Source organism: Thunnus thynnus, chromosome 20, assembly GCF_963924715.1.
Source record: "Thunnus thynnus chromosome 20, fThuThy2.1, whole genome shotgun sequence".
NCBI classification, from domain to species: domain Eukaryota; kingdom Metazoa; phylum Chordata; class Actinopteri; order Scombriformes; family Scombridae; genus Thunnus; species Thunnus thynnus.
In genome coordinates this window covers 16,029,941-16,054,480 of record NC_089536.1, presented here as the reverse complement: position 1 = coordinate 16,054,480, position 24,540 = coordinate 16,029,941, and the positions used below count along the sequence as shown (strand labels likewise).

At 37.9% G+C, this 24,540-nt stretch overlaps 1 protein-coding gene across 4 annotated transcripts; it reads left to right on the top strand.

Moving 5' to 3' along the window:
• Window positions 1-217: 217 nt before the first annotated feature.
• LOC137171896 (uncharacterized) lies at window positions 218-12,635 on the top strand. 4 transcript variants are annotated; one of them, XM_067576087.1, is made up of 18 exons: window positions 218-307; window positions 2,262-2,279; window positions 2,602-2,656; window positions 2,971-3,003; window positions 3,103-3,279; window positions 3,515-3,666; window positions 3,773-3,862; window positions 4,094-4,160; window positions 4,536-4,699; window positions 6,271-6,376; window positions 6,641-6,670; window positions 6,790-6,966; window positions 7,177-7,331; window positions 7,431-7,520; window positions 8,508-8,552; window positions 8,708-8,789; window positions 8,887-9,050; window positions 11,799-12,635. In XM_067576087.1, the coding sequence occupies exons 3-18, from the start codon at window positions 2,602-2,604 to the stop codon at window positions 11,952-11,954; spliced, it is 1,743 nt and encodes a 580-aa protein (XP_067432188.1). In that variant the 5' UTR covers window positions 218-307; window positions 2,262-2,279; the 3' UTR covers window positions 11,955-12,635. The 4 variants fall into 4 exon arrangements, with proteins under 4 accessions (XP_067432188.1, XP_067432186.1, XP_067432187.1 ...); XM_067576085.1 differs by having other exon boundaries at window positions 2,262-2,284; XM_067576086.1 differs by having other exon boundaries at window positions 2,262-2,289.
• The last annotated feature ends 11,905 nt before the right edge of the window (window positions 12,636-24,540 follow it).

Here is a 24,540-nt window from a genome sequence, read left to right as displayed (position 1 = left end):
TACATTTGGACTCAGCACCTAGATGTGAACGCCTATCAGTAGCATACTGCCATTTTTAAAGTAATCAACATTCACTTTTCACCTACTTTTTGTCTGTGGTCATAATTAATTAATTACTTATTGGTACAAAGACTTGTGACTGCCACAACTTAATGGCACACAAATAATGAGGCTAATTGTCCAACCAGTCACACACTGATTAATAAACGAGGTCCAGCTGGTGGCTCAGGTTCTCCCCAGAGTTTCAACTGAGCTCTTTCTGAATTTTCCTACCTGCTGGTAGTCTGTGCTGCTGCAGGATTTTCAGGTGAGGTCCTGTTCTTAGTCATGGAACAAGAAGTGCTTATTTCCTTGTTTACCTCTTGGCAGAAAGGAGGAGGAAAAAATGAGTGTATCGTTGAATCAACACAGACAGAGACAGGGCATTGTACTGCGGCACTATTGACCTTTTAATGTCAAAAGGCTACAGCCTTCTGAGTTATAGTACAGCAACAAAGTGTGCCCTTTTTTCTGAGCCATTAAGTGAGATGCCTCTCATAATTAACCTTTTAAACTTTTGGAATATTTAAAATTAAGAAATATCTTCACTGGCGACTCTTGGCTTGTAACTTTGTTTGGTACCTTTTTAGATTTAATTAAATAATGAAATAATTACAGAGCTATGTACAGATGTGCTATTTAGGCCTATTTATATATTTTTGTGACATTTTAAGAGTTTTTACATTACCAGAGACAAACTCCTGACTAAACACCAGTATGTGTATATATATATATATATATATATATATATATATATATGTATATGTATATCAGTCTCTGTGGCTTTCATTTTCGCCATATTTCCCTTGAAAGTCTTTTGAGAGTCATATATTCTGGACTGGTAGTGTAAAACATCAAACTTTTGTTTCCCCATTCCAGTTCACCTTACCATAAGGTATTTATTGTTTTGGAAAAGGTTTTTATTTGTGAAGGATGAACACAGATAGGGCCTGGTGTAATGAGGCGTGTGTGAGGACATAGAGAAGGACAAAAAACCTGTTGTGTAGGGTCATTAAGAGGAGCGATGTGTTCATAAAGAGGAGTGGTTTGTGTGTGTTTGTGTGTGTGTTTATGTATGTATGTTTGTGTGTGTGTGTATATGTATATATATATATATATATATATATATACACACACACACACACACACAACACACGAGCAATAACAACAAACATTTTAATTTGTCAATCATCTGTCAATATAGAATCAATATCATGTATAGTCAGTCATCAATTTAAAATGCTAGATCAATCTTGGACCTCCTATTTTTGGCAGACTAGCTGCTCTTAATCATACCTCAATAATAATCATCCAAATAAAGTGGACTGAAAAATGTAACAAGTTGAGCAGCTGAAACTGAATTTATATGTATAATGATACAAGTGGCACCGTCCCAAAACACCTACAGTGTCTCATGTTACTGCAGTTTATAGTCAACATCCTGACAATGGTTTGTGTATACTTGAAGCTTGAAATAATCCAATGCCTCATTTAGCTTCTCAGGTGTCAGTTTGCAGAACTACCTGGAAATCAAAAGCTTAGTCTGCCCTTGTCTAACCTATGTTTAAAAAAAAAAAAAGGGGATCCAACGCTGTAGTTATAGTTCAATTTATATCCTTTTAGCAGGATTGTGCTTTTGTGTATGTGTGGTGCAAGACCAGTGTTGAAGAGGAAGGAAGCATTAAGTGTCACTTCCTTTCTCTGGAATAAAATTTGAAATTGCTCATGTTTCAAGGTTTTGCAAGAACGTTTGCTAAAGTCCATTTTTAAAGTGTATTCTGAGGATTTGCATTACTGTTTAATGTCACAGCTGTTTGCAGGAAATAAATGAATTAATGCATTTAAAGAAAGGTCTTTATTAAACTTGTTAAACTAATTCACCCTTATGAGTCAACTATGCAAACCAGGGTCCTGTGTCACAAAGTAGGATTCATTTAGCTGGATAACTTTGCTGAGTAAGACCCCTACAGATTATTAGCTCGCTCTTGACACCTGTGTTTTGACTGAAATGTCCTGACAGGAACCCTGTTGTCATGTTACGCATCTCCCCCATACAGGTTTAATATGGTATACACAGTGGGCCCCATCCCATAGCACGTCCTCCTACTCTATATCATTGACTTGACACATACCGGGACACCTTTTCACCTACTCACTGATGGACTTATTTGGACTGTTTTTAATGTGATACATCATACTAACATCATTCTTTTTAATCTTAGGGACTTGAGGCCTGAAAGGTAAGGTAAGGTAAGATTTAAAATTTTAACGAGTGAATTGTCAATTAGCATGCCTTTCTGCTTGCTCCACAATTGACATTTATCCAAATTCATGCATGGAAAGCACAGAGTTACAAGTGATGCTCTTTGCCTTACACAATGTGGCACAGGCCTTAACCAATTAATGTGTTAGTTAGACATCTCAGCAGCTGATGTTGAGCTTTTTCCTGTTTCTCAATATTATGTTACTTGAGCCACAAAAACTGAAGTGAATTTTACGCCAACTGCATATCTACTCCAATTCAAGAACGCGTAATTAACTGGTTTTCACTTCCTTCTGAAGATGTCTCTCTCATCTCTTCTGCTGTGCCTGAGTTTGGGAGCTTTGGCAAAATACGGTGAGTAAAATACATCATTTTACACTCGTGTTGATGAGCTTTACCCATTTCTGCCTCTTGAGGTATTATACATACAATAAAGTGAATAGATTGGCAAGGGCAGGATACATCTCTTCTATATTTCCATTTTTCAGAAAGGGTGCAATTTATTTAGAATGTGAAATTCAAATTTAAGCCCAAGTTTTAACACAACCTAAATTGTGGTCTTGCCCTGCCCCTGCCTGAGGAATATTGTATTTTATTGCAAAATTATGTTTTTTGTAATAATTGGATCCTACTATATTCACAGTATGTTCTCTGTTTTTCTGTTTCAGGTGCTGGAAGTGAATGGTGCTATACTGGCTGTGGTAAGTTAGCACAGATGTCTGATTTACTTGATTATTTGGATTAAAATGTCATTAGTTTACATTGGTTAGTGGTATTAAGGGCACCTCTATCTTTCACAGCTCACACCCCGAATCACTGGAATGAAATCTCCGGTTCTTTCTGCGGAAACAAAAGGCAGTCTCCTATTGATATAGTCACTAGCCATGTTCAGACAGACCATAACCTGGTGAACTTTACTTTCGTCAACTTCTCCTCTCCACATGTCCTCAACACAATTGAGAACAACGGACATACAGGTACACAAATGTTTGGTATTTTTACTTGACTAAGTTGTGCAACAGACAGTACTCACTGTGTCCATGTGATTAGGGTGTTCCTGCAAAAAAGTCATTCCTCTCAGTGAAACTTCCCTGAATAAATAAAAGGAAAAAAACACTATACATACATATTTGTGACACAAAGCATATGATCATTAAAATGTGAACTTCTGAGTGTAACTACATAAACATGCTTCATCTTTTCCTTCCATAGTAAAATGCACACTGAAGGAAAATGAGGTTGAAGTGAGCGGAGGAGGACTCAAAGACACGTACTCTACAATGCAGTTCCACTTTCACTGGGGCGATACACAACACCACCCAGGTTCAGAGCACCTGATTGATGGGCACAGATATCCAATGGAGGTAGAGTATTGTTTGGCGTTCACTAGACAACATTCCTTTGCTTTTAATATTCTGTGTGCCTAACTTTACCACAGCTTTGTCTTTAAGTTCATGTAATTTCTTGTAGATGCACATAGTCAGTCTGAAGAAAGGTCTCACTGTGTCAGAGGCCATCGTGGACCCAGAGGGAATTGCCGTTCTTGGGTTTTTCATTAACGTATGTCCTGCACTTCAATTTATTCAAAAGAAAAATCATAGATTTGCTAACCTTTCAACAAAAATGCTCACCTAGATTTTTACACTGTGACATAACAGGTCAGGTATTGGCTCTCTGATAGTTGCATCATAGCAAAGTTACAAAAATACATGCACAATGTAAAAATGTTCATTTTACACATGATCAAACTATTATTGCAAGTATAATCATCATAATGTCTCCTCCCTAAAGGCAACAGATGATGATGATATGTCAGGACCATGGAGCAACCTCACATCTTATCTGATGGATACTAAAGGTAAGGGTTGTCCTTTATGTCTCTATGATTTCCTGTATGTTATTGCAGTACAGCAGGTTGTACTGCTTGAGTTGGCAGAGGCGGACTGTAGTATTGGAGGCTGGTACCAGGCCAGCGCGTTCTTCCTGAGAAGAAGTGTCAGAATATGAATCACAACTTAACTAAAACAGGAAATCTTTTATCAGGTGCCAAATGTTAGGAGTCACAATTCTTCAAGTGTAGGAGTGTCTGTAATTATTGTACTTAGTCATAAACCTATGAGTATCTATTTGTGGTACTGATGAAAATTATGCTCTTGTACTTCTTACAGTCTTTTTTTTTTCAAGGTCAAATTATAATTATACAGCCTTATTTGTTTCTTACATCTTTCCACAGAACCCAAAGTTAATATTACCCATAACATCTCTATCAGTGACCTGATTGGAAATGTAGACCTCACAAAATTCTATCGATACATGGGCTCCCTGACCACCCCTTTATGCAATGAAGTTGTCGTTTGGACCATCTTTCAAGAGCCAATCAACATTAACAAAAATCTGGTAAGTTGGGCAGACTGGAAACTTTTCTTTGACAGGGTAAAAGGAGGAAATGTTTCGTCAACACATGCCCCCTAGCAGAGAGAATGTAAGAGCCAAACATTAATCTCCTGTATGGAAAATCTGTTTTAAAAACCCAGTTTCAACCACATAAATAGTCAGATTGATGATGTATTGCACACCGAACATGGCTAATCCCTTTAGGCAAGAAGAGTGGATTACAAAATTAAAACCTGTGCCCAGGTAGAAATGTAAAGGATTGGCAGAGTAATCAATCACACCTGAATACTAATTTTAAATATTCATTTCAGCCTATTTTATGGCTGTCCATTAAGTTGCATTGATTTACTGAACTTGTGAACCTGCACAGCAGTGAAAACAAGCAGTAAACTCATCTGTCACTGAATTGACAGCACAATCAATCAGTCAAGAGAGGGTGTTGGTGGTGTTGTTCCTGGCAGCCTTGTTGTATTTAGTGTGTTTTTACCTCAAGGCAATCACATGACAGCGATATTTTCTTGCGGTTTAAACATCCTTCACCACCACAAGACTTTTCTGGATGAGACCAGAATTTATTCATTGCTCAGATGATGCAGGTGATCTAGTAAAAAATTGCAATGAACTCTGGCAAGTGGAATCTAACACATCTCTTACACAAGCAACTAATGATGCATGCACACAAGCGTCATAAGTTAACATAGACAAGTGCCAGACATACTGGTACATGCTGGTGTCTGCTTTGGTATCGGTTTTGACAATCTGGTTTGTTTTTCTGTTGACTGTAAGAACAATTGAAAATGTTTGGCAATCTGCATGTGACTGAAAAATCAGATAATTTGTATATATTACATTTGTATGTTGCAGAAGGACATATGTAATCTGCCTCTCCATCTTATCTACCTGGCAGCCATCGTCACTTTGCAGATAGATAGTAAGATGCACATGTCACTTGCATGTGGTGTTTTCTTGCCTACGTGTGGTAGCTCAGCAGGTGCCTGACTGTTTGGTATGCTTGGTGTTGAGGTCAGTCTGTAAAACAGGTCATACATACATACATCTGCTGACTAGTACATGGTATCTGGTATTTCCAGATGGCACCTCAGTTTATGTAGTGAGTGTTTTGGATGGGCTGATGGCTTGTTGCATGCCTCTTCTTATCCAAAACCAAGCTTTTGTCTAATTTCTTTGAGAATGCACCCTGATTGACATTATCTGGCAGCACTGCTGCTAGGCATGAACAGGCTGAGGGGGCTGCAGTAAGAAATCTAACTGAAGTGACTTCACACATAGTATAGGGAAAATAGTTGTACACGTAACACTAACCTGTCACAAGAACAGACCTTGTGTATACCAAAGCAAAGCATTCATGGTCCTCTGACCCTGCTGGAAGAAAGGACACCTTGAAGTTAAACATCAGGCGTATGGTGGGGCCTTTAGACATCTATGCTCACGGGCCAGTCAACTCCTCTGTCAATGCTGCTACAAAATGGTGCCACTAAGTATTCATTTACAACATAAAAAACTTTATTTTTGCTCATATCATAACTGGTGGATCTGTTTTGTTATGTTTTTAGATTCAAAAGTTTGTCACGGAGACAAGACTCACTAATGTCTACCGCCCTGCACAAAGCCTCAATGGACGTCATGTGTCTGCTTCCCCTGCAACTCCTCTACCTCCCAGTGGGTTGAAAGCTCTCTCTCTCTCTCTCTCTTTCTCATTCTCTCACTCTCAGAGTTGTGTTTCTATCACTTCAGAGGACATTACATTAACTTACATTAATTTCTTGGAGACTTATCCTAACCTTAACTATAACCACTACTTGCCTAACCTTAACATAACACTCAACTTTAAACCAAGTCCATAATGGAGTCATTATTTATTATATATAATATTATGACTGGAAGAATTGAAACATTGAGTGTGACTATTTTTCTGTTCTTCAGGTCATCCATGGTGCTATGATGATCACTGTGGTATGTATCAGTGTGTGTGTGTGTATACAAATCTGATGATGTGGACAGTTTAAAAGTGTTGATACTATTGGAAAAGGATTTGATGGACTTGATGTGAAAACATCCTGTCTTTACTTCAGAGCTCAATCCTTCGCATTGGCACCTTCTGCCTCAGTCCTACTGTGGTGCAGAACGCCAGTCACCCATCAACATTGAGACAAAGAGTGCTGTGACAGACCTACATCTCGATAGCTTCACCTTTACAAAGTTTGACGACAAACATGCCATCACGTCCATCACTAACACAGGCCATTCAGGTATGAAAGTTTTCTTTTTGTCTACATTTTAGTGATTGACTTTCATAAGAACTGATACTACTCTAAAACATAACTAAGGTTCAATTTAACGTTTGTTAGTTTTATGATTGTGATTTGACAGTGGTGTCCAAAATGACAGTGACACCTAGAGTAAAAATGAACTTTTTTTTTTTTTTTCACTTTTTCCGTGTGTTCTCACTCAACTTCTAGTCAAGTGTGTACTGAAGGAGGACATGGTGGAGGTGTCGGGGGGCGGTTTAGGATATGTCTACTCCACCATTCAGTTCCACTTCCACTGGGGCACCGTATCACACGACTCTGTGGGCTCCGAGCATACAGTGAATTCAAAAAGATACCCAATGGAGGTAGTTAAAAGAATTTAACTAGTGTTGCTGCAGTTCATTGTTTTCTAAGGTTCTGCTGTTGCCATTGCACACTAACTGTCATTAACTGCATTTGTTCAGATGCACATAGTGAACAAGAGGAAGGATTTAACCCTGCAAGAGGCCATACAGACTCCAGATGGCCTGGCAGTGCTGGGATTCTTTATCGAGGTAATGTTCAGTGCATTAGACTACAGTTATGTAGTGAGCCAATAGCTGTGGTCAAATCCAGACTACGAGTATGTACAGTATGTGCTCATGCTTGAAAGTTACACAACAAAGTATACTCAAAATGGTTAGTGTGCACACTAATATACTCCTGATTTCAGAGAAAAAAACAAACAAAAACTAATTGTGGATTGTGGTGAAACAGCTCCAGCAACACCTCAAAACAACTATTACATTTTTGGAAAAACATTTCACTGTGTCTTAATTGTAATTGACGGTGGCAAATTAAAGTCTCTGTTTGACTCGCAGTTTGATGTCCAATGGTACGAGTATTGTATTGTTTTCTGTCAGTATAAAAGATTTAAATGCTGCAAAATCCAGACTGTACTAAAAAACTTAAAGTAGCACTGTTACACAATGTGAATAGGGGTAAAAAAAAAGATCAACAAGTTTAGCCTGACTGGTCAAGTTTCATCAATCAACAGGTGACATCACCACATACCAGTATTTTATCTAATGGGGGACCAGGATGTTAGGATCTCGTGCTCTCGTCTCGTACCTGTTCTCGTTGCTCTGACAATTTAGTCTGCATACCTGAACGGAGTTATGAGGTTAACAGCTAGACACTAAATGTCCTGTACTGTGTGTGCCATTCTTTCAGTTGTCCGATTTACACTATGGTTCATGTCTGATGTATTGTTTCCTTATCATGATTCCAGTGTGAAATTGAAAGGTCAAGAATATGTGATTTTAAAATGTCTTGTAGACACTTCAGATACAAACCTGTATCTTACATGGGGCCATACTCACGCAAGTAAAAAAAAAAAAAAAAAAAAAAAATGTTTCCTTTGCAAATTGTGTTGAGTTTTTACAGTGTGTATTATCAGAGAAAATTGGGCTGTCCTTTCTCTCTCCAGTCTCTAAATTTTCCCTCTCAATATACATTTTGATGTAGTCTATTGTGTAAATGGCTTTTTGTCTACTTTTTAGGCTCCTGGTGCTAGCAGAAGTAGTGGTGGTTCAGAACATCACGGGGTAAGTGGGCGAGCTTTTTCTTTTTTTTTTTTTTTTTTTAAATGAGGCCTAAATGTTGACTACTGAGTTTCATTGCCCAGCAGACTGTGTTGCTTCATAGTGAAATTTAGTGTTCAGAAAAAATAATCCATCATTCACAATGTTTGTCTCTGTAGACAAGTACCCCGTCAACTCCCACATCAGATATGGACGCCTGGTATAAACTCACCAGCTACCTGTCAGAGATTCAAAACACAAGTGAGTGACATTTGTTTTGTTTCATATAATTTTAAACACAGAGCAGACACTTGAACGTGCCACTACATCTTATTTATTTTTGTTTTTTTGCATGTAGGCTCAACAGTTGAAGTCACAAAAGAGATCTCCATTAATGACTTGCTTGGCAATGTGAACCGCGGTGCATACTTCCGCTACAATGGCTCATTAACGACCCCTACATGCAATGAAGCAGTGGTTTGGACGGTCTTTAAAGAGTCTGTCAAGGTGGAACAAAACCTGGTACGTGTTTACACATCATCTTGGTGCTGAAGATATATCAAACAGGTGGACTTTTAATTATCAGAAGTCTCCATATAGTACAGTTAGAGAAGGATGGCCTTGAGTTAAAAAAAAAAAAAAAATCATTCTTATATACAATAGTTCAAATGAGACTTATATTAGTGTTTTTATGCATATTTACCAGAAATCATCCTTAACAACTGGTGATAAGTAGAAGTAGTGTTAAAGTATCTGTAATGACTTTGCATTATCCTGTTTGAGATTAGGACAATTAGGACAGTTAGGACAGTTTGTTGACTACAGTCAATTTAAGGGTAGATTATACTACAATGCAGTGTTGTCAGATTCTTTTCTGATGGTACAATTTGTTTGGTATTTCTGTAATGCACACGTGGCTCCACATCACTGATATGGGAAGGATTTGATATCAAACAATCATGAGATTAAATTGTGGACTCAGCTGTAATTTTAGAGCTGTTACATCCGCATCAAATGAACAGTGTATTAACTGTAAGACTTTTACACACAGGCCTGGACACTGTGACAGTAATAAGAAAAGTTAATCTAGTAATTGTAGTGAATGACATCCGATGGCTTAAGTCTGACACATAGATGCTGTGCCAGGTTGTACTACACCCGTCTTCGCTTCTTGCCTACTTTAGGGGATTTTTTGGCTTCTCTCTAGTCTTCAACACATCAGATGAGTCATGAAGGTTCAACTGTTAGGTCTCATGAAAACTCCTCAGTTGTCTTATATGTAGTCTAAGAATCATTGTGTGTCCCCTTTGTCTTAAAATTGGTTAGGCACTAAGCCAATATGGATGTGAAGTCAGCACTTTAACGTCAGTCCTTGTTTCATTCAATTGTGGTAATCAGTGTAATCAGCTGCTGTCAGCTGTAGTGAAAACGTGTCAGTGCCCGTATGTCAGTATGACGCATCGCCTCCAGTATTTCCATTGAACTGATTGTGTTGATGTGCCTCAGTGACATGTCACAGTGCCTTCATGTTTTTTTGGATTATTGAATGAATGCTGGTAATGCAAAGCAGTGAAGCATATGACATCTTTATAATTAAACAATGGCACTGGTGTCCACCCACTAGTTCACCATAATTCATCTAAGAAAAATTGAGAATAATGACTAATGATGACAATCTAAGTAATGACCACACCCTATTATGCACATATTTAAAAGATGAATTAAATGCCTCACACAATGTATGGTTTTGACAACTTTGACTGGCTAAATGGTGATGAGGCATTGACCTCATTTGTACCGTAAGTGGGGACAGTATAAAGCAATATTTATGAAAAAAAAGTGTCTCCAAACTGAATCTTCCATTTCAAATCTGTTCCTTGTCAATGTATCTGTTGAATCAAAATACAAATTGTAGCAGTAGAGGTTTTTACAAGTGTCATTTCTACATTGGCATCGAACTGCCCTCTTTAAAGGAGACAGAACATGCTTTTTGTGATTTTCTTACTTTTATACTGTTATGATGTTGGATGTCTGTTAAACATGGTCAAAATTCCAAAACTTGAGGTGAACGTACATAAAATGCTCCCTGCAAGTCAAAAGCCAGGCTTCATGCTGCTCTGAAAGCTTCTTTTACAATGTTACCTCTACTTCCTACTCATGACGACGTTAGATAGTTCGTGCATACCCACAAATGGCTGTCTGTTCTGTAGCCATTGTTGCTGAGGTTTGTTTCATGGTTCCTCACGTTGCCCACTCTCACATTTCAGATCGGATTCAGGCTTGAACATACATGAGTGTATTTGAGAAGTTTCCATCTTGAGTAAAGAAGAAAGACTTGAGATCCTACTACTTCTGTTTGTTTTATGTATTCTCCAAGCCAACCTCCAGAAGTCTGCCAAGGGGCAGCTTCTGGGAACTAACCAATTGGAACAGAGTGGGCTCCCCGGGAGGGGGGGCCTTAAAGAGACAGGAACTGAAACGGGCTGGTTCAGACAGAGGCTGAACCGAGGGGCTGCATAAAGGGCTCATATAAAATAAGTACAGGTTTTTTTTTTTTTTTTTTTAACTGTAAATCATGAAAAGATATTCCAGTAGAGCCCTAGAATACAAATATGGACCCGTAAATGTACATGTTATGTCCTCTTAATATCTATTTCTCTGAACAGATATTCTGATCAGAGTTGGTGGAAGTCTTTTGCTGGGCAACAGATTCACACTTTAAAGAATCTGATGGAAATTTCTGTTAATAAAACTATAATGCATAAATTAACTTTCTCCATTGGTCACATGATCCTCTCCTTGCAGGCTGTGGTTGACCATTGTGTGACTCACTATTAAATCAAGCTCGCTCAATGTTGACATCTCTACAAGAGAATTTTGCACAATCTTTGATAGGCAAAAAGGAATTTCGTCAGCCACAACTTCCTGAAAATGAAATGTTGCAAACTTATACAGAAATTTACATAATCAGTGGGTAAACACATATGTTGAAAGCAACTGTATACCCAAAATGTGCGATCAAACAGTCAAACAGCATCTTTTTTTCGTTCCTGGTTCCTGGTTATGGGTGTTTTTCTTGACGGATAATGTCAAGACAAATTAAGTGTGCATTACAGCTTTCACCAAGAGCTGGTTCAAGGTATGAATTTAACAGTTTATTCCATTTGACCAGGAATAAAACATTACCTTTAAACAGATGTACATAAGTAAAAATATTGAAACAAATACCTCAGACTGTCTAAATTAAAACTTTTTTTTTAACCCCACCAGATGATGATGTTCCCAACTCACACCAAAAATCAGAACGTGTTTCGACCCACGCAGTCTCTTCATGGCAGGACAATCTACACCACAGCAGCATCCGCTGTCCCTGGACCCATCATACCCTTTCTGCTGCTGGCCTGTTTGTGTCATTTTTTTGTCTAACTTGCATCTGTGAGAAGGTTGGCTAAACAGGAAGTGCTTTAAAGAATATCTTGCAGTAATCATCTGTCCTGCACTTTTCAGATTATAATTTCAATATTTGTTATCAAAAGAGGCATTTATGTGGATATCTTTAGCATGGACATGTATCAGACAATCAGGATACTTGCTGAAAAATGGCTTTATTTAAAAAGGAAAAATCTGGTTTAGTAAACCCCAGGGTGTTACTGGGCCTTCTGCTCTATTCATTGTGCAGCATGTTAGTAGTTTGGACTAGAGAGTGAACTTAACAATCTTAATGTTTTTGACTAGTACTGTTCTGACTGGCATTCAAACTTCAACTATAATAGAATGTACTAAAAATTGCAAGACTATTAATCGTAGACATTGTCCCTCCATATTTGTAGCAAGCAGGTACAGTTTAATATGAAACAAAACAATCAGTCCACCCTGCTAACCCCCTAATTGCAAGTATCAATGTTGTTTAGTATTGTTGATCATTTCTTATATTGGAGACTGTCGACCATAGAAGGAAGAATAATAACTGCTGTTTGAACATTGACATGGAAGGAACAAGTGTAATTTATTATTGCAATGAATGTTTCTGTGCACTTTATCGGCTGGAATGTATTTTTGCGACCACTTAAAATCTTAATAAATTGTATTGATGCTGTTTAAAAGTTATATGCTTCCTTAAAGTTGTCATTTACTGTTAATCTGGCACCCAGGTGCAGGTTGGAAACTTTATCTATTAGGTTTCAGAAGATGTCTACCTCACAGACCTTAACTGTTAAAACTATCAATGCAATGACAAGCAAAATAGTCATTGTTGTTAGCACACAGGCCTAAATCAGTCTTTTAAGGGCTTAACTCCAAAGTCCACTACATATATGGTCACACTTATTGGCCTAATAGTTTTAGACCCTAATTTCTCCATTATATCATGTATTAGATGTTGAGGGGCTATAACGTGACTATAAATCAAAATGTCGAGGGATCTAGTTTTAATAATTAGAGATTAGTTTTCAGTATAAGTTATGCAGCTTTAACGTTCACTGCACTTTGAACTGGAACTGAGGCTACAGTAATTTTTTATTACACATTACAAAGCATGAATAACTCATGTATACCATGTGATCACAATTTCCTGCCAAAGGTAGAAGAGTTTTGCTTATTTCACATGAGTTTTCTGTATTTGTGCTTTTGCTTGCTCTTCTCAGTGGTTTGAAGTGGGCAGGGCTTAGTTGTCAAAATGTGATGTCATGTTCTACTTTGCACCAGTCAGGATTTAGCAACAGTTGAATTAAAATGTGACAGTTGTGGGGTTGTTTGCTACTGTTGCCAGGCAACTGTAAATCGAATCTGATCAAACCAAACCCACACAGTCCTGGTGATTATCTGAGGTTTTGAGTGTTTAACTCTGAAAAAATAATAGGTTACCTAAAGGTGTTTTTTTAGTTTGAGATGGAACTACGATAAGTGTAAAGATACAGTATGGCTACATTACATTTCTGTTCAACTAAATTTCCTCTGCACTTGGCACTGAAAAAGGACGTGATGTGATGTTTTTGAGGTGGGTATATGAATAAATATTGATCAGAGAGATCACAAACTGTAAACAGTGTATGAGAGCAATTCTACAGTTTGTGGTCTGGTTGTGTGATAATATACTAAAATGTTGATGAAACACACTAGTATAGAAACTTCCCCAAATACAGTGCAGCAGTGTCTCTATTGGCCAACTGAACACATCAATGTGGTCAAAGTTGAACAAAGGTGAACTCTGACCTGCGAACCGACCCGAGATTGCACCGAAACAGGAAACGTACACTTGTTTCATCCGTCGGACAGGCTTAAATAGAAATTAATGGGAAACAGAGGAAACATTTGGAGGAAAGTGTAATGTGATCAAACCTTTATGCTACCACAACATTTGTTAACCTGACTGGAGAACTACTGTTACACAGCCAGATGTGTATTAGAAAAATCTTTGACACTTTATGGTAAAAAGCACCTGAGGGCAGAGAACATCTCATGGTCGACCAGATGTTAACCTTCCTCTGACCTGAGAACATCAATGCAAGCTAATAAAACACCATTACAACTGGTAAACACTATCACACCCTGTATGATCAAAATACACAACAATTAATAATCAGGATCAGCCTAAACTGTGTAAGAGGTCATAAAAAGACTCCTGTCACTAAGAGGCCCTAACAGGCTACTCAGGAAGCTGCACCATGGGAAAATACATTGAAATCCAAACACATGTAAGAATATAATCACATGTAAATCCACTAGGACAAAATCTGTGACAAGACCCACCCCACCCTTGTTTGCTTAGGACTTATAACACAGAATTACCACCCAACTCAACAGTTCCACCACTTTCAGCTCATTGTTTTTGATTTTACAGTTCCTGCATACAGAGAGTATACTTCAGTCCCAGCTACCATCCTGTACCCCCTTAGGCAACAAGCTCTGATAAGTCCACTGTACACGACCTGCCCAGCACTGAGTGGCAGACAGTTGTTCATTTTATCTGCCCAATATCAAATCGAAAATAAAATCTAAAAAGTCTGATAATAATTATAGAGGAAATATCCATACAATCACATGAGATTTGCAGGAAGACTTGTGGAAAAGTGTTCTTAATATTTTGCCCTCCTCATGTATGTTAATGGAGTGGACAATATATTAGGAACACCATTCAATATAACGCACTCCAGTACACCACCATCACCCACTACGACCTCAATAATAAACATAAAGGAGAATTATCACCTTTCTGACAATGCCAACAAAAACTGAAATTGTAGAAGCTTCATAAATGTAGAATTTATGGCAGAGCTGTTGCATTGGATTGCATTAGATTGCACAAGTGTACCTAAGTAAGTGGCCGGTGAGTGTATATTAAGCTTTACACAGATTTATAATGTCATGAAGATGGAAACTAATTAATTATGGATTATAATGTAATAGAAAATATGCATAAAAAAGGATGTAGCTCATTCCATCAAGCAAGAACAAGCTTCTAAAATAGACTACATGTGATAGTAACATGAATTGGCTTTGAAAACAGGAAGCTAATTTTCTCAGGTTGGAAACACAACCAGTAGCATGTGCTTTAAATGTGTTTTACTGTCAGGTAGGAATGATTAACTAACAATAAATAATTGCACAACCAGTAGTATAAAAGTGCTTAAAATGAAGCACTGAAATGCTGTTCTTCCCAGCCCACAGCAGTGCAACAACAACAGAAAGGATAAAGATACTGTATATATCTAAAATTCCCCTAAAAATGATAAAAAAAATTATAAATTTTTCGATGTTTCCTCATTTCTTTGATGTTTATTTTGTAAACTTAGTTTTTATTTTTAGCTCATTCCCTAACTTGTACATCAGCGCAGATGCTGTTAGTAAATTCAATGTTTGCACATTGCCAAGCTGAACACTCAGAATGAAGCCTGTGCTACCTCTTTCAGTTGGTGTAATGGATTGAAGTGTCACTCAATGAAATGAACCCCACTTTTTTTTTTTATCACAGTGATATATACTACATTTATACCTTTAGCCCTGCGTTGCACTACTTGCACAAGTAACAGACCTCTTGATCTTTTAAATGTCTCTAAATTAAAATTATTTTGTGTCAATTATTTTCTTCTATAGTCCTGGTTTTACTTTAATAATGTGGAACAAATATACTTAAAACATGTTTTAAAGGAATGCTATGAATTTCAGAGTTATCTTTTTCCTTTATTATTATTATTATTATTATTATTATTTATTATTGTGTTATGGCATCAAATTTAATCTCTATTGTTACACTTGGACTCCTTAGCCAGACATGTGAAACCTGGCTTTTGAGAGCTTACCCTTTAGTTCACAAAATATTAGATTACATAAAAGCCTGTTACTCACATTGGTGTACCTTATTTCAAAGATCACCCTTCACCGCAATTCAAAGTCACTTTACTTGTTCATACCTGTTCCCTGTCAGGATGCAATTGTTCCTCCATTGTGCTTGATAAAAGCACAATGGTTTGACCTTAGCGAATTACGTTTTACACCTGAATAAATATTCCTGTGCAAACTTCCTTGTATATCTGAACTGTGTTCAGATTCAACATTACTGTTGAAATGTTCCAACTTAAAAAGAAAAGATGAAGGCCTTTGAAGAGGTTCTAACTAAAATAACTAACCAAAACAAGAAACTACCATATTAGGTATTTGTAATAGTTTGTTTCTTCTCCTACGCCTCAACCTTGACCGTGTCATCCTCATCAGAGGTGAAAGGGAAGGGAAAGGGAAAACAGTACAAAAAGAGGAAGCAAAGCAAGAAAATTTTTTTTCGAAATGCTATTTGTACATCAAGGTTTTTTTAAAATTTGTTTTGAAATAAGAAGTGTGTTAAATAAAGGTTCTAAGTCAAAGTTAAGGATGTCAGATTTTGTTTTTTAAATGATACATGATGTACAATATACACTTTACATTACAGTCTGCATATATTGTAATGACACTGTAATTATGTGAAACATATTACATATTACAGCCAGCATATATTGTACTTACTCAGTAATTACAGAAAACAATGTGGGAACAGTATGATTTGATTTTACTTGCCTCAAAACATGGAGGAACAAACTAAATTAACTGCACACTTTGTTGTCAAAAGAGCATATGAAGCACTCTTATTCACTCTGATCCATGTCTTGTGTTTTATCATTAGGGGTCCAAGCATCAACGATGTTGGAACCCTATTGTTTTGTTTGGATTTTTATTAGGGGTCCAAGCACCAAAGGGGCAGGAACCCTAGTTATTATGTTGAGGTGAGTTTAGTAGACATCTGGCATATTCTTCACCCCCTATGGACAAATTTCAATTTCTTTTCCCATCCACACCAATTACACTCCAGAATTGACCATATGAGTGTCCGAGAGCCTTGTTAATCACATCCAGAATGCTTCAATTGGGAATATTGTTCTCTCTGATCATGCACCAGTTGATCTAATGATAACTAGTTTAGATAATGAGGAGAAAATGATGCATTGGCAATTCAATAATTCACTGGTACAAAATGATGCATCATGTACTTTAGTAAAATCAGTCATAGAAGAATACTGGTTACATAACGAAGGCTCTGTCTCTGACCTGGGCATTGCTCATACCAAAAGAGGAAGGAGCATGAAAAATTGGTTAATTTAGAGAACTTGACACATCTTACATTATATATGTTCAAAAACCAGATCAAAACAACTTGTATATATATATACAATATATATAGAGATTTGAAATATATTGAGATTTGAAATGATTCGTATCCTCCAAAAGAAAGCTGAATTTAGCCTGTTTTACACTAAACAACACTAACAGGGTGAGAGAGCAGGAAAATTGCTGGCATACAGGGTTAAACAACTCAATACACAAAATATTATCCGATCACCTCTTAATTCTTTTCTTCACATTTTTATGCCGACAATATGCAAATCTATTTGTCCATAAATCCATCAGACCTCACCTCACCACCTGGATGTCCAGTAACTTCCTAATGCTGATCAATGACAAAACTGAAGCGATGGTGTTTGGACCCAAAGCACACAGGGTTTGTTTAAGCCAGACTTTAGCCATCTATCAATCAATCAATTCAATCAATCAATTTTTTATTTATATAGCGCCATATCACAACAGAAGTCATCTCAAGGCACTTTTCACATAGAGCAGGTCAAGACCGTACTCTTTAATTTACAGAGACCCAACAATTCCCCAATGAGCAAGCACTTGGCGACAGCGGTAAGGAAAAACTCCCCTTTAACGGGTAGAAACTTCAAGCAGACCCCGGCTCTTGGTGGGCGGCCATCTGCTTTGACCGGTTGGGTTGAGAGAGAGAAAGAGAGAGGGAAAGGGGGAGGGGGGACGGGAGAGCAACAATCACAACAACAACAACAAGCACAAGCATCAATAGACAGGGAAGGATGCCATCAGGACTGTGGAGGACCGCGATGGCTCGGCCCGGGACTCAGGTTTTCCTGTGAGATGAGAAAGCACAAAAAACTCTGGGGAAGAAGCAAAGTTAGTGACATGCATTGATGTTACATGAATGCATACAGATGGAGAGGAGGAGGAGGAGAGAGGAGCTCAGTGCATCATGGGAAGTCCCTCAGTAGTCTAGGCCTATAGCAGCATAACTAAGGGCTGATCCAAGGCGAGCCTGGTCGGCCCTAACTATAAGCTTTATCAAAAAGGAAAGTTTTAAGCCTACTCTTAAACATAGAGAGGGTGTCTGCACCCCGGACTGAATCCGGTAGATGGTTCCATAGAAGAGGAGCCTGATAGCTGAAGGCTCTGCCTCCCATTCTACTTTTAAAGACTGTAGGGACCACCAGTAAGCCTGCATACTGGGAGCGCAGTGTTCTAGTGGGATAATACGGTATTATGAGCTCTTCAAGATATGATGGTGCCTGACCATTAAGGGCTTTGTAAGTTAGGAGAAGGATTTTAAATTCTATTCTAGATTTTACAGGAAGCCAATGTAGTGAAGCTAAAATGGGAGAAATGTGGTCTCTTTTTCTAGTTTTAGTCAGAACACGTGCAGCTGCATTCTGGACCAGCTGGAGAGTCTTTAGAGACTTGTTAGGGCAGCCTGATAATAAGGAATTGCAATAATCCAGCCTAGAAGTAACAAATGCGTGAACTAGTTTTTCTGCATCTTTTAGGGACAGGATGTGCCTGATTTTTGTGATATTACGTAAGTGAAAAAAGGCAGTCCTTGAAATTTGATTTATGTGGGAGTTAAAGGACATATCTTGATCAAAGATAACTCCCAGATTCCTTACGGTGGTGCTGGAGGCCAGGGTAATGCCATCCAGTGTAGCTATATCATTAGATAATGTGTTTCTAAGGTGTTTAGGGCCAAGCACAATAACTTCAGTTTTATCTGAATTTAGTAGTAGAAAATTGCAGGTCATCCAGGTCTTTATGTCGTTAAGGCATGTTTGGAGTTTGTTTAACTGATTGGGTTCATCTGGCTTCACTGATAAATATAATTGGGTGTCATCTGCGTAACAATGAAAATTTATGGAGTGTTTCCTAATAATATTACCTAAAGGAAGCATATCAGCTTAATGCAGTTCCTTTAATGCCAATTAAATGTTCCAGTCTCTGCAAAAGGATTTGATGGTCAATTGTGTCGAATGCAGCACTGAGATCTAACAGGACAAGTATAGAGACAAATCCTTTGTCCGATGCAGTTAGGAGGTCATTTGTGACTTTGTGACTGTCACATATCTCATTTGTGACTGTCTCTGTGCTATGATGCGCTCTAAATCCTGACTGAAAATCCTCAAATAAACTATTGTTATGTAGAAAGTCACATAACTGATTAGAGACTGCTTTCTCAAGGATCTTAGATAGAAATGGAAGGTTAGATATAGGTCTATAATTGGCTAAAACACCTGAATCAAGAGTAGGCTTCTTAAGAAGAGGTTTAAATACAGCTACTTTAAAGGGCTGTGGTACATAGCCTGTTACTAAAGACAAATTGATCATATCTAGTAAAGAAGTGCTCACTAAGGGTAAGGCTTCCTTAAGCAGCCTAGTTGGGATGGGATCTAAGAGACAGGTTGATGGTTTAGCTGAACAAATCATTGAAGTTAGTTCAGACAAGTCTACTAGAGAAAGATTACTGTAACTAATTATTTGCCAGACTGCCCCAGAAATCCATCAACCACCTCCAACTCCAAATATTGCAGCTAGGGTTCTTACAACAACTCGAAAATATGAGCACATTTCTCCTATTCTTGCCTCACTGGTTGCACCTGTTGCATTGGTTACCCATGGTGTTCAGTATTGGTTTTAAAATGTTATTGCTTGTTTTGAATAGCTGCTTAAATCCCTGCCTGTACTCTCAGATCTGCAGACCAGCTGTTGCTCTCAGTCCCCAGGGCAAGGCTTGAGACAGAAGGTAGTAGGTCATTTGAGGTAACTTTCCATTGAGAATCAGTGGGCGGCCATTCAGATGGATCCCCTGGGCATCAAACTTATGGACAACATTAGGAAAATAACGCAGGCTAATCTCCAATTTATATGAAATATTGAGTCCCTTTTACATAACCGGAGTAAACTGAATACATAGCTATTGGGTAGAGCTTACTTAATAAAAATGATTATAATACCAAAGGTCAACTACATAACCTAGCCTATATGATACCACTCTATCTTCCTGCACAGCTCCTAGAAGAATATAATGAATGTGTTCAAAGATAGTGGGGGACTCTGCCTTCCTAGGTTAGATTGGTATCATTGCTTGCAATCCTTTCAGATTGAAGCAAGGAAACAGACAAGTTGGTCTTTGCCAGTTCATAACCCAGTGTTAACATTTTCTAATATTAGGCTAGCCAGCAAGCCATTCTGCTTGTTTCAGTGGGATAGAGCAGGAATCCTGCATCCAAGGGACCTATATGTAGATGATCATATGGTTACCTTTGAATATCTGAAACAATATTACAATCTGGCAAATACAAATTTCTGAAAATATCTCCAGCTCAGGCATTGCCTCCTTTCAGTGCTGAGATCTGGTCCTGACCCAGTCACTGAAATTCAAAGCCATATTACAACATATCTGCCTTAAAAATTATGGTGCATCAGTTTTCTATGACCCCATCAGAGATCCAAGTGCACCTAAACTTGATGGGCTGGAGAGAGACATTAGGGAATATATTGAACAATAACAATGGAATAAAGGTGTATCAGGCTGGCATTCCCCTGCCAAGAAGTCCAGACATAATTCACCAAATATAAGATCCTTATTAATTGCTACTGGACCCCAAGCAGAATGGATAGACTCAAATTAAGAGATGATATATTTATGTTGCCTTCATAAAGACGTTAGAACAAGGGTACACATGCTATATGACTGTGACATGGTTAAGGATCTATGGGGGAAAATGATATCTTTGATAAATGATCTGTTCAATGTGCCCAGCCTTATGTATGTTGGGTATTTTCCCTAAAAAACTGTAGATAGATAGAGTAGAAGTGGTTTCAGTAAGCTGTGGTGCCGACTGGCCATGTTTACAGGGTGTAGAATTATTGTGCGACAATGGAAATTGGTCACACCCTCATCATTTGAGCACTGGATCAAACTAATGGCCAACATAGCAGGTTATGAACGAGTCATATTCAGACTCTCAAGACACCAAGACCTGTTCCTGAAAACATGGAGCCCACTGCATCAACAAAAGACAATGTCTATGAACTGTTCTCACATCACACATTACGCACAGTAAATGTCAACAGATAAAGCCCACTGTCAATATATGTACCCAACTTATTATTTCTGATCATTTTTTTTAATGTATTATTTTTTTAATTATTATTTTTTTCTTTTGATATTATTATGTATTCCTTTTATTGTATTTACTCTTTGAATGTATTCTGATAAACCTACCTTTTTGTACTGTACTGCTAATTATTATCAATGTTGTTTGTTTCACTTATTCAGCCATAGAGATATAGGGTTGAGTGGGTGTTGGGTAAGTGGGTGTTCATAGTCTGAAAATGTCCTAAGAAATGTCTTATAACTTTCCTGCTGTTACAAAATGTTAGACAGAAATATCAATAAAAAAATATTTTTTATAGGTACATACAGTGTAAACATTATTTTTCTTCTATATAATAGATACTGTTATATTGTAATAATATAACAATGTTTAATATTTAAAAAACATTTTAATATTTAAAATGACTTTCCTTTGTGTGGTTTCACATCACCAATTTGGGTCCTTTTGTTTCAGGGCATAAAAGGAGTACAGTAGTTTAAAAGCCCAAATGTCAGCTAAAAGAGATTCTTGGCCTGGCTTTTGCTGTTGGGTTTTCCACCTCTGGCTTTGTCTCTGTCTTAATGGAGTGCAGACTTCTCTGTATGCAAATGGATAGTGGTACAGCGTGTTTAGCATACAGTGTGCACCTGAGAATTGGAAAGTGAGAGTCGGCAACCCTGTTAATAGCCACATTACACTTAAAAGGGCTGACTCTGATTCGGCTCCTTCACAAACGTCTCATCTCCACAGCCAAATCCTGTCTGATCAGCCAGCTAATGTTAGGTGGGCGGGCTGTCAAAGTTAGCTAATGTTGACTCACAAATCGGAAAGTATTTCAGCAACAGCAACAACAGCAACAACTTTTAGCTAATTTGAAGTTTGGCTGGAGTCAGTGGTCCAAGCAGGTTCATTCAACATACACTAGCCTATATTTTCCTATGTTCTATTTTCAGTCAATGATTGCAGTTAAGCCGGCATGTTTCTTAGCTGTGTAAACAGTCAGACTCCTGTGTGGATTGACAGACCGTGACTGACAGCCAAGGCATGCTGTGGCAAACAATCAGCGACAGGTTCAACTGAACCAACTCAAAGGGTGGTCCAAAAATGTATGATTTTTTTATTACTTGTTTTTGTCAGTTGCTGAAAATAGTAAAATGATCATTGATGTAATCACCTGATTGCAGGGTTTGTATGTTGATACATTTATTTTTAAAAAGACAAAAAGTGGGGTAGCAAAACCATAACTTTGCTCCCTATAATTGAATAATGGGGATGCATTTCTTTGATTGCGAAGCACTTTGTGACTGGTGTCAATGAAAGGTGCTATATAAATAAACTTTGCTTGCTTGCTTCAATGGCTTGAGTGGGATGTGCATTACTCTTACTATTGCACTATTACATTACCATATGCTGAAATTGCTCTCATATGCATGAAATAAATGTACATTCAGGCGTGACACACACACCCCACCCTCCCCTTTAGCAATGTGCATTAGCTTACATAGAATCTGCTAAAAAATGCAGTCATACTGACAAATGTCTCTCATTGCTGGGCGTGGACTCGGTAGGTTCCAGAGGGTTAAAGTGAGGTATCACTGACCAGTTCTCTTTGGTGGGAAATATCTATCAAATGTAGTAGAACATATGCATAAAAAAGAGGTAGATCATTCTATCAAGCAAGAACAAGCTACTAATGGACAACATATAATGATATAGTACCATGAGTTGGCTTTGAAAACAGCTAATAGCTAATTTTGTCAGGTTGGAAACACAACCATAAACATAAAGGTGACTGCCTGACAGAGCCTCCTCACCTCAAGCTCCCACTTCTGTGGTAATTTTTCCTGAGAGAGCAGCTCAAGATGTCAGAACACTCACTCCGGCTGATATTTTGCAGGCAAAAAGTTGACAAAAGGTAAAATGTGACAGAGTGAGATTCTTCCACATCCAAACAGCCTTGGCTGCATTTTCAGGAAGTATTGATTACTATATAACTGCATGGTGAAGGAATGCAAGTGGAAAAACAGGGGGAAGGCATATTAGCATAATTGGTGCAAGTTTCAGTAAACCTTAAGGCACGCCCAGATCAGGCTCTTGAATTCCTCAAGAACCTCATTTGGTCTGTTCAGAAACACATTTTGAATTTATCAGTCACACACAATATAGTAGGTTTCAACTAAAGTGAAAGAATGCCAAAAGTGTGAGATAAAACTGCCCATAGAGCTGAGGGAAACTGCTGAGTCAGGTAATAATTCTCTGTGGGTTCATCACTTTGGTAAATAACACTCACATGCCGTTACACAAACATAATGTTTGTTTAGGCCCCTTTAAGTTGTGTCCCAATTCCATACTACTTAATTCTAAGCAGGTTTTTAGTATGTAGTTGTAGTATGTCTGCTCAAAAAAGCGTGGGTGCTCTTGATATACACTATTGTCCCACTTTACATTGCATAAATGAGGTTGAGGAGTAGCTCACAGCTGGATAAAATTTACTGTAACTTAATTGTCAATGGTGGTGAAACAGCCCCAGGAACACCTCAGAAAATAAAATAAACAAAACAAACAAACAAACAACAATAACAAAATTAAATCTGGTGTCATTTTGGAAATTTAATTGGCAGTAGTTTTCCAAAGTCAGTTTGATTGATTCCTGTTAGTACAACATGAGAGAGTACATTGAGTTCTTGTATATCAACTGGTACATAGTACATACTGTATACAACTATTGTGTTGTATGGAATAGGGACACAGCTTGAACCCAAATCTCCAAGTGAACTGTCCGTAGTTGTGTTACATTGTGGGTAACGTAAGCACCTGGAAGAAGAATGCAAGGAATGATGTGTGACTGCATTGTCCATCGTTTTTCTGACAATGTTATAAGAGTGTGTTGCTAAATCTGGGGAGTGCTCTTTTAATTACTTGACTGATTTGTTGAGACAGTTTCTATTGCTCACAATTAAAGAAGGCATGACTAATGTTTCTGAGGAAAACAGGTGACTGGAAACTTTATCTAACATGACACTATATACAATAAGAGGGACAATAAATCACATTTACTGTAACACACACACACAACACATTTTTCCAACTCAGACATACTTACATATAGTATACCTGGTGGTTGACGATCCGTAGAAGTAGAAGAAGAAAAATGCTTTTAGTTACTACTTTTTTCTTTTGCTTCTCAACGAGGACCTGTCAGATCAATGGGATTCTTGAAAGCAGTGTAGTCAGTAAGCCTTTATATAAACATCACTGGATGGAGCTGGTAC

Coding starts and splice junctions, on each gene's coding strand:
- LOC137171896 (XM_067576088.1), top strand. CDS start 2,602: ATGTCTCTCTCATCTCTTCTGCTGTGCCTGAGTTTGGGAGCTTTGGCA. Junction 6,671..6,789: donor GTGCTATGATGATCACTGTG/GTATGTATCAGT, acceptor TCTTTACTTCAG/AGCTCAATCCTTCGCATTGG. Junction 9,051..11,798: donor TCAAGGTGGAACAAAACCTG/GTACGTGTTTAC, acceptor TAACCCCACCAG/ATGATGATGTTCCCAACTCA.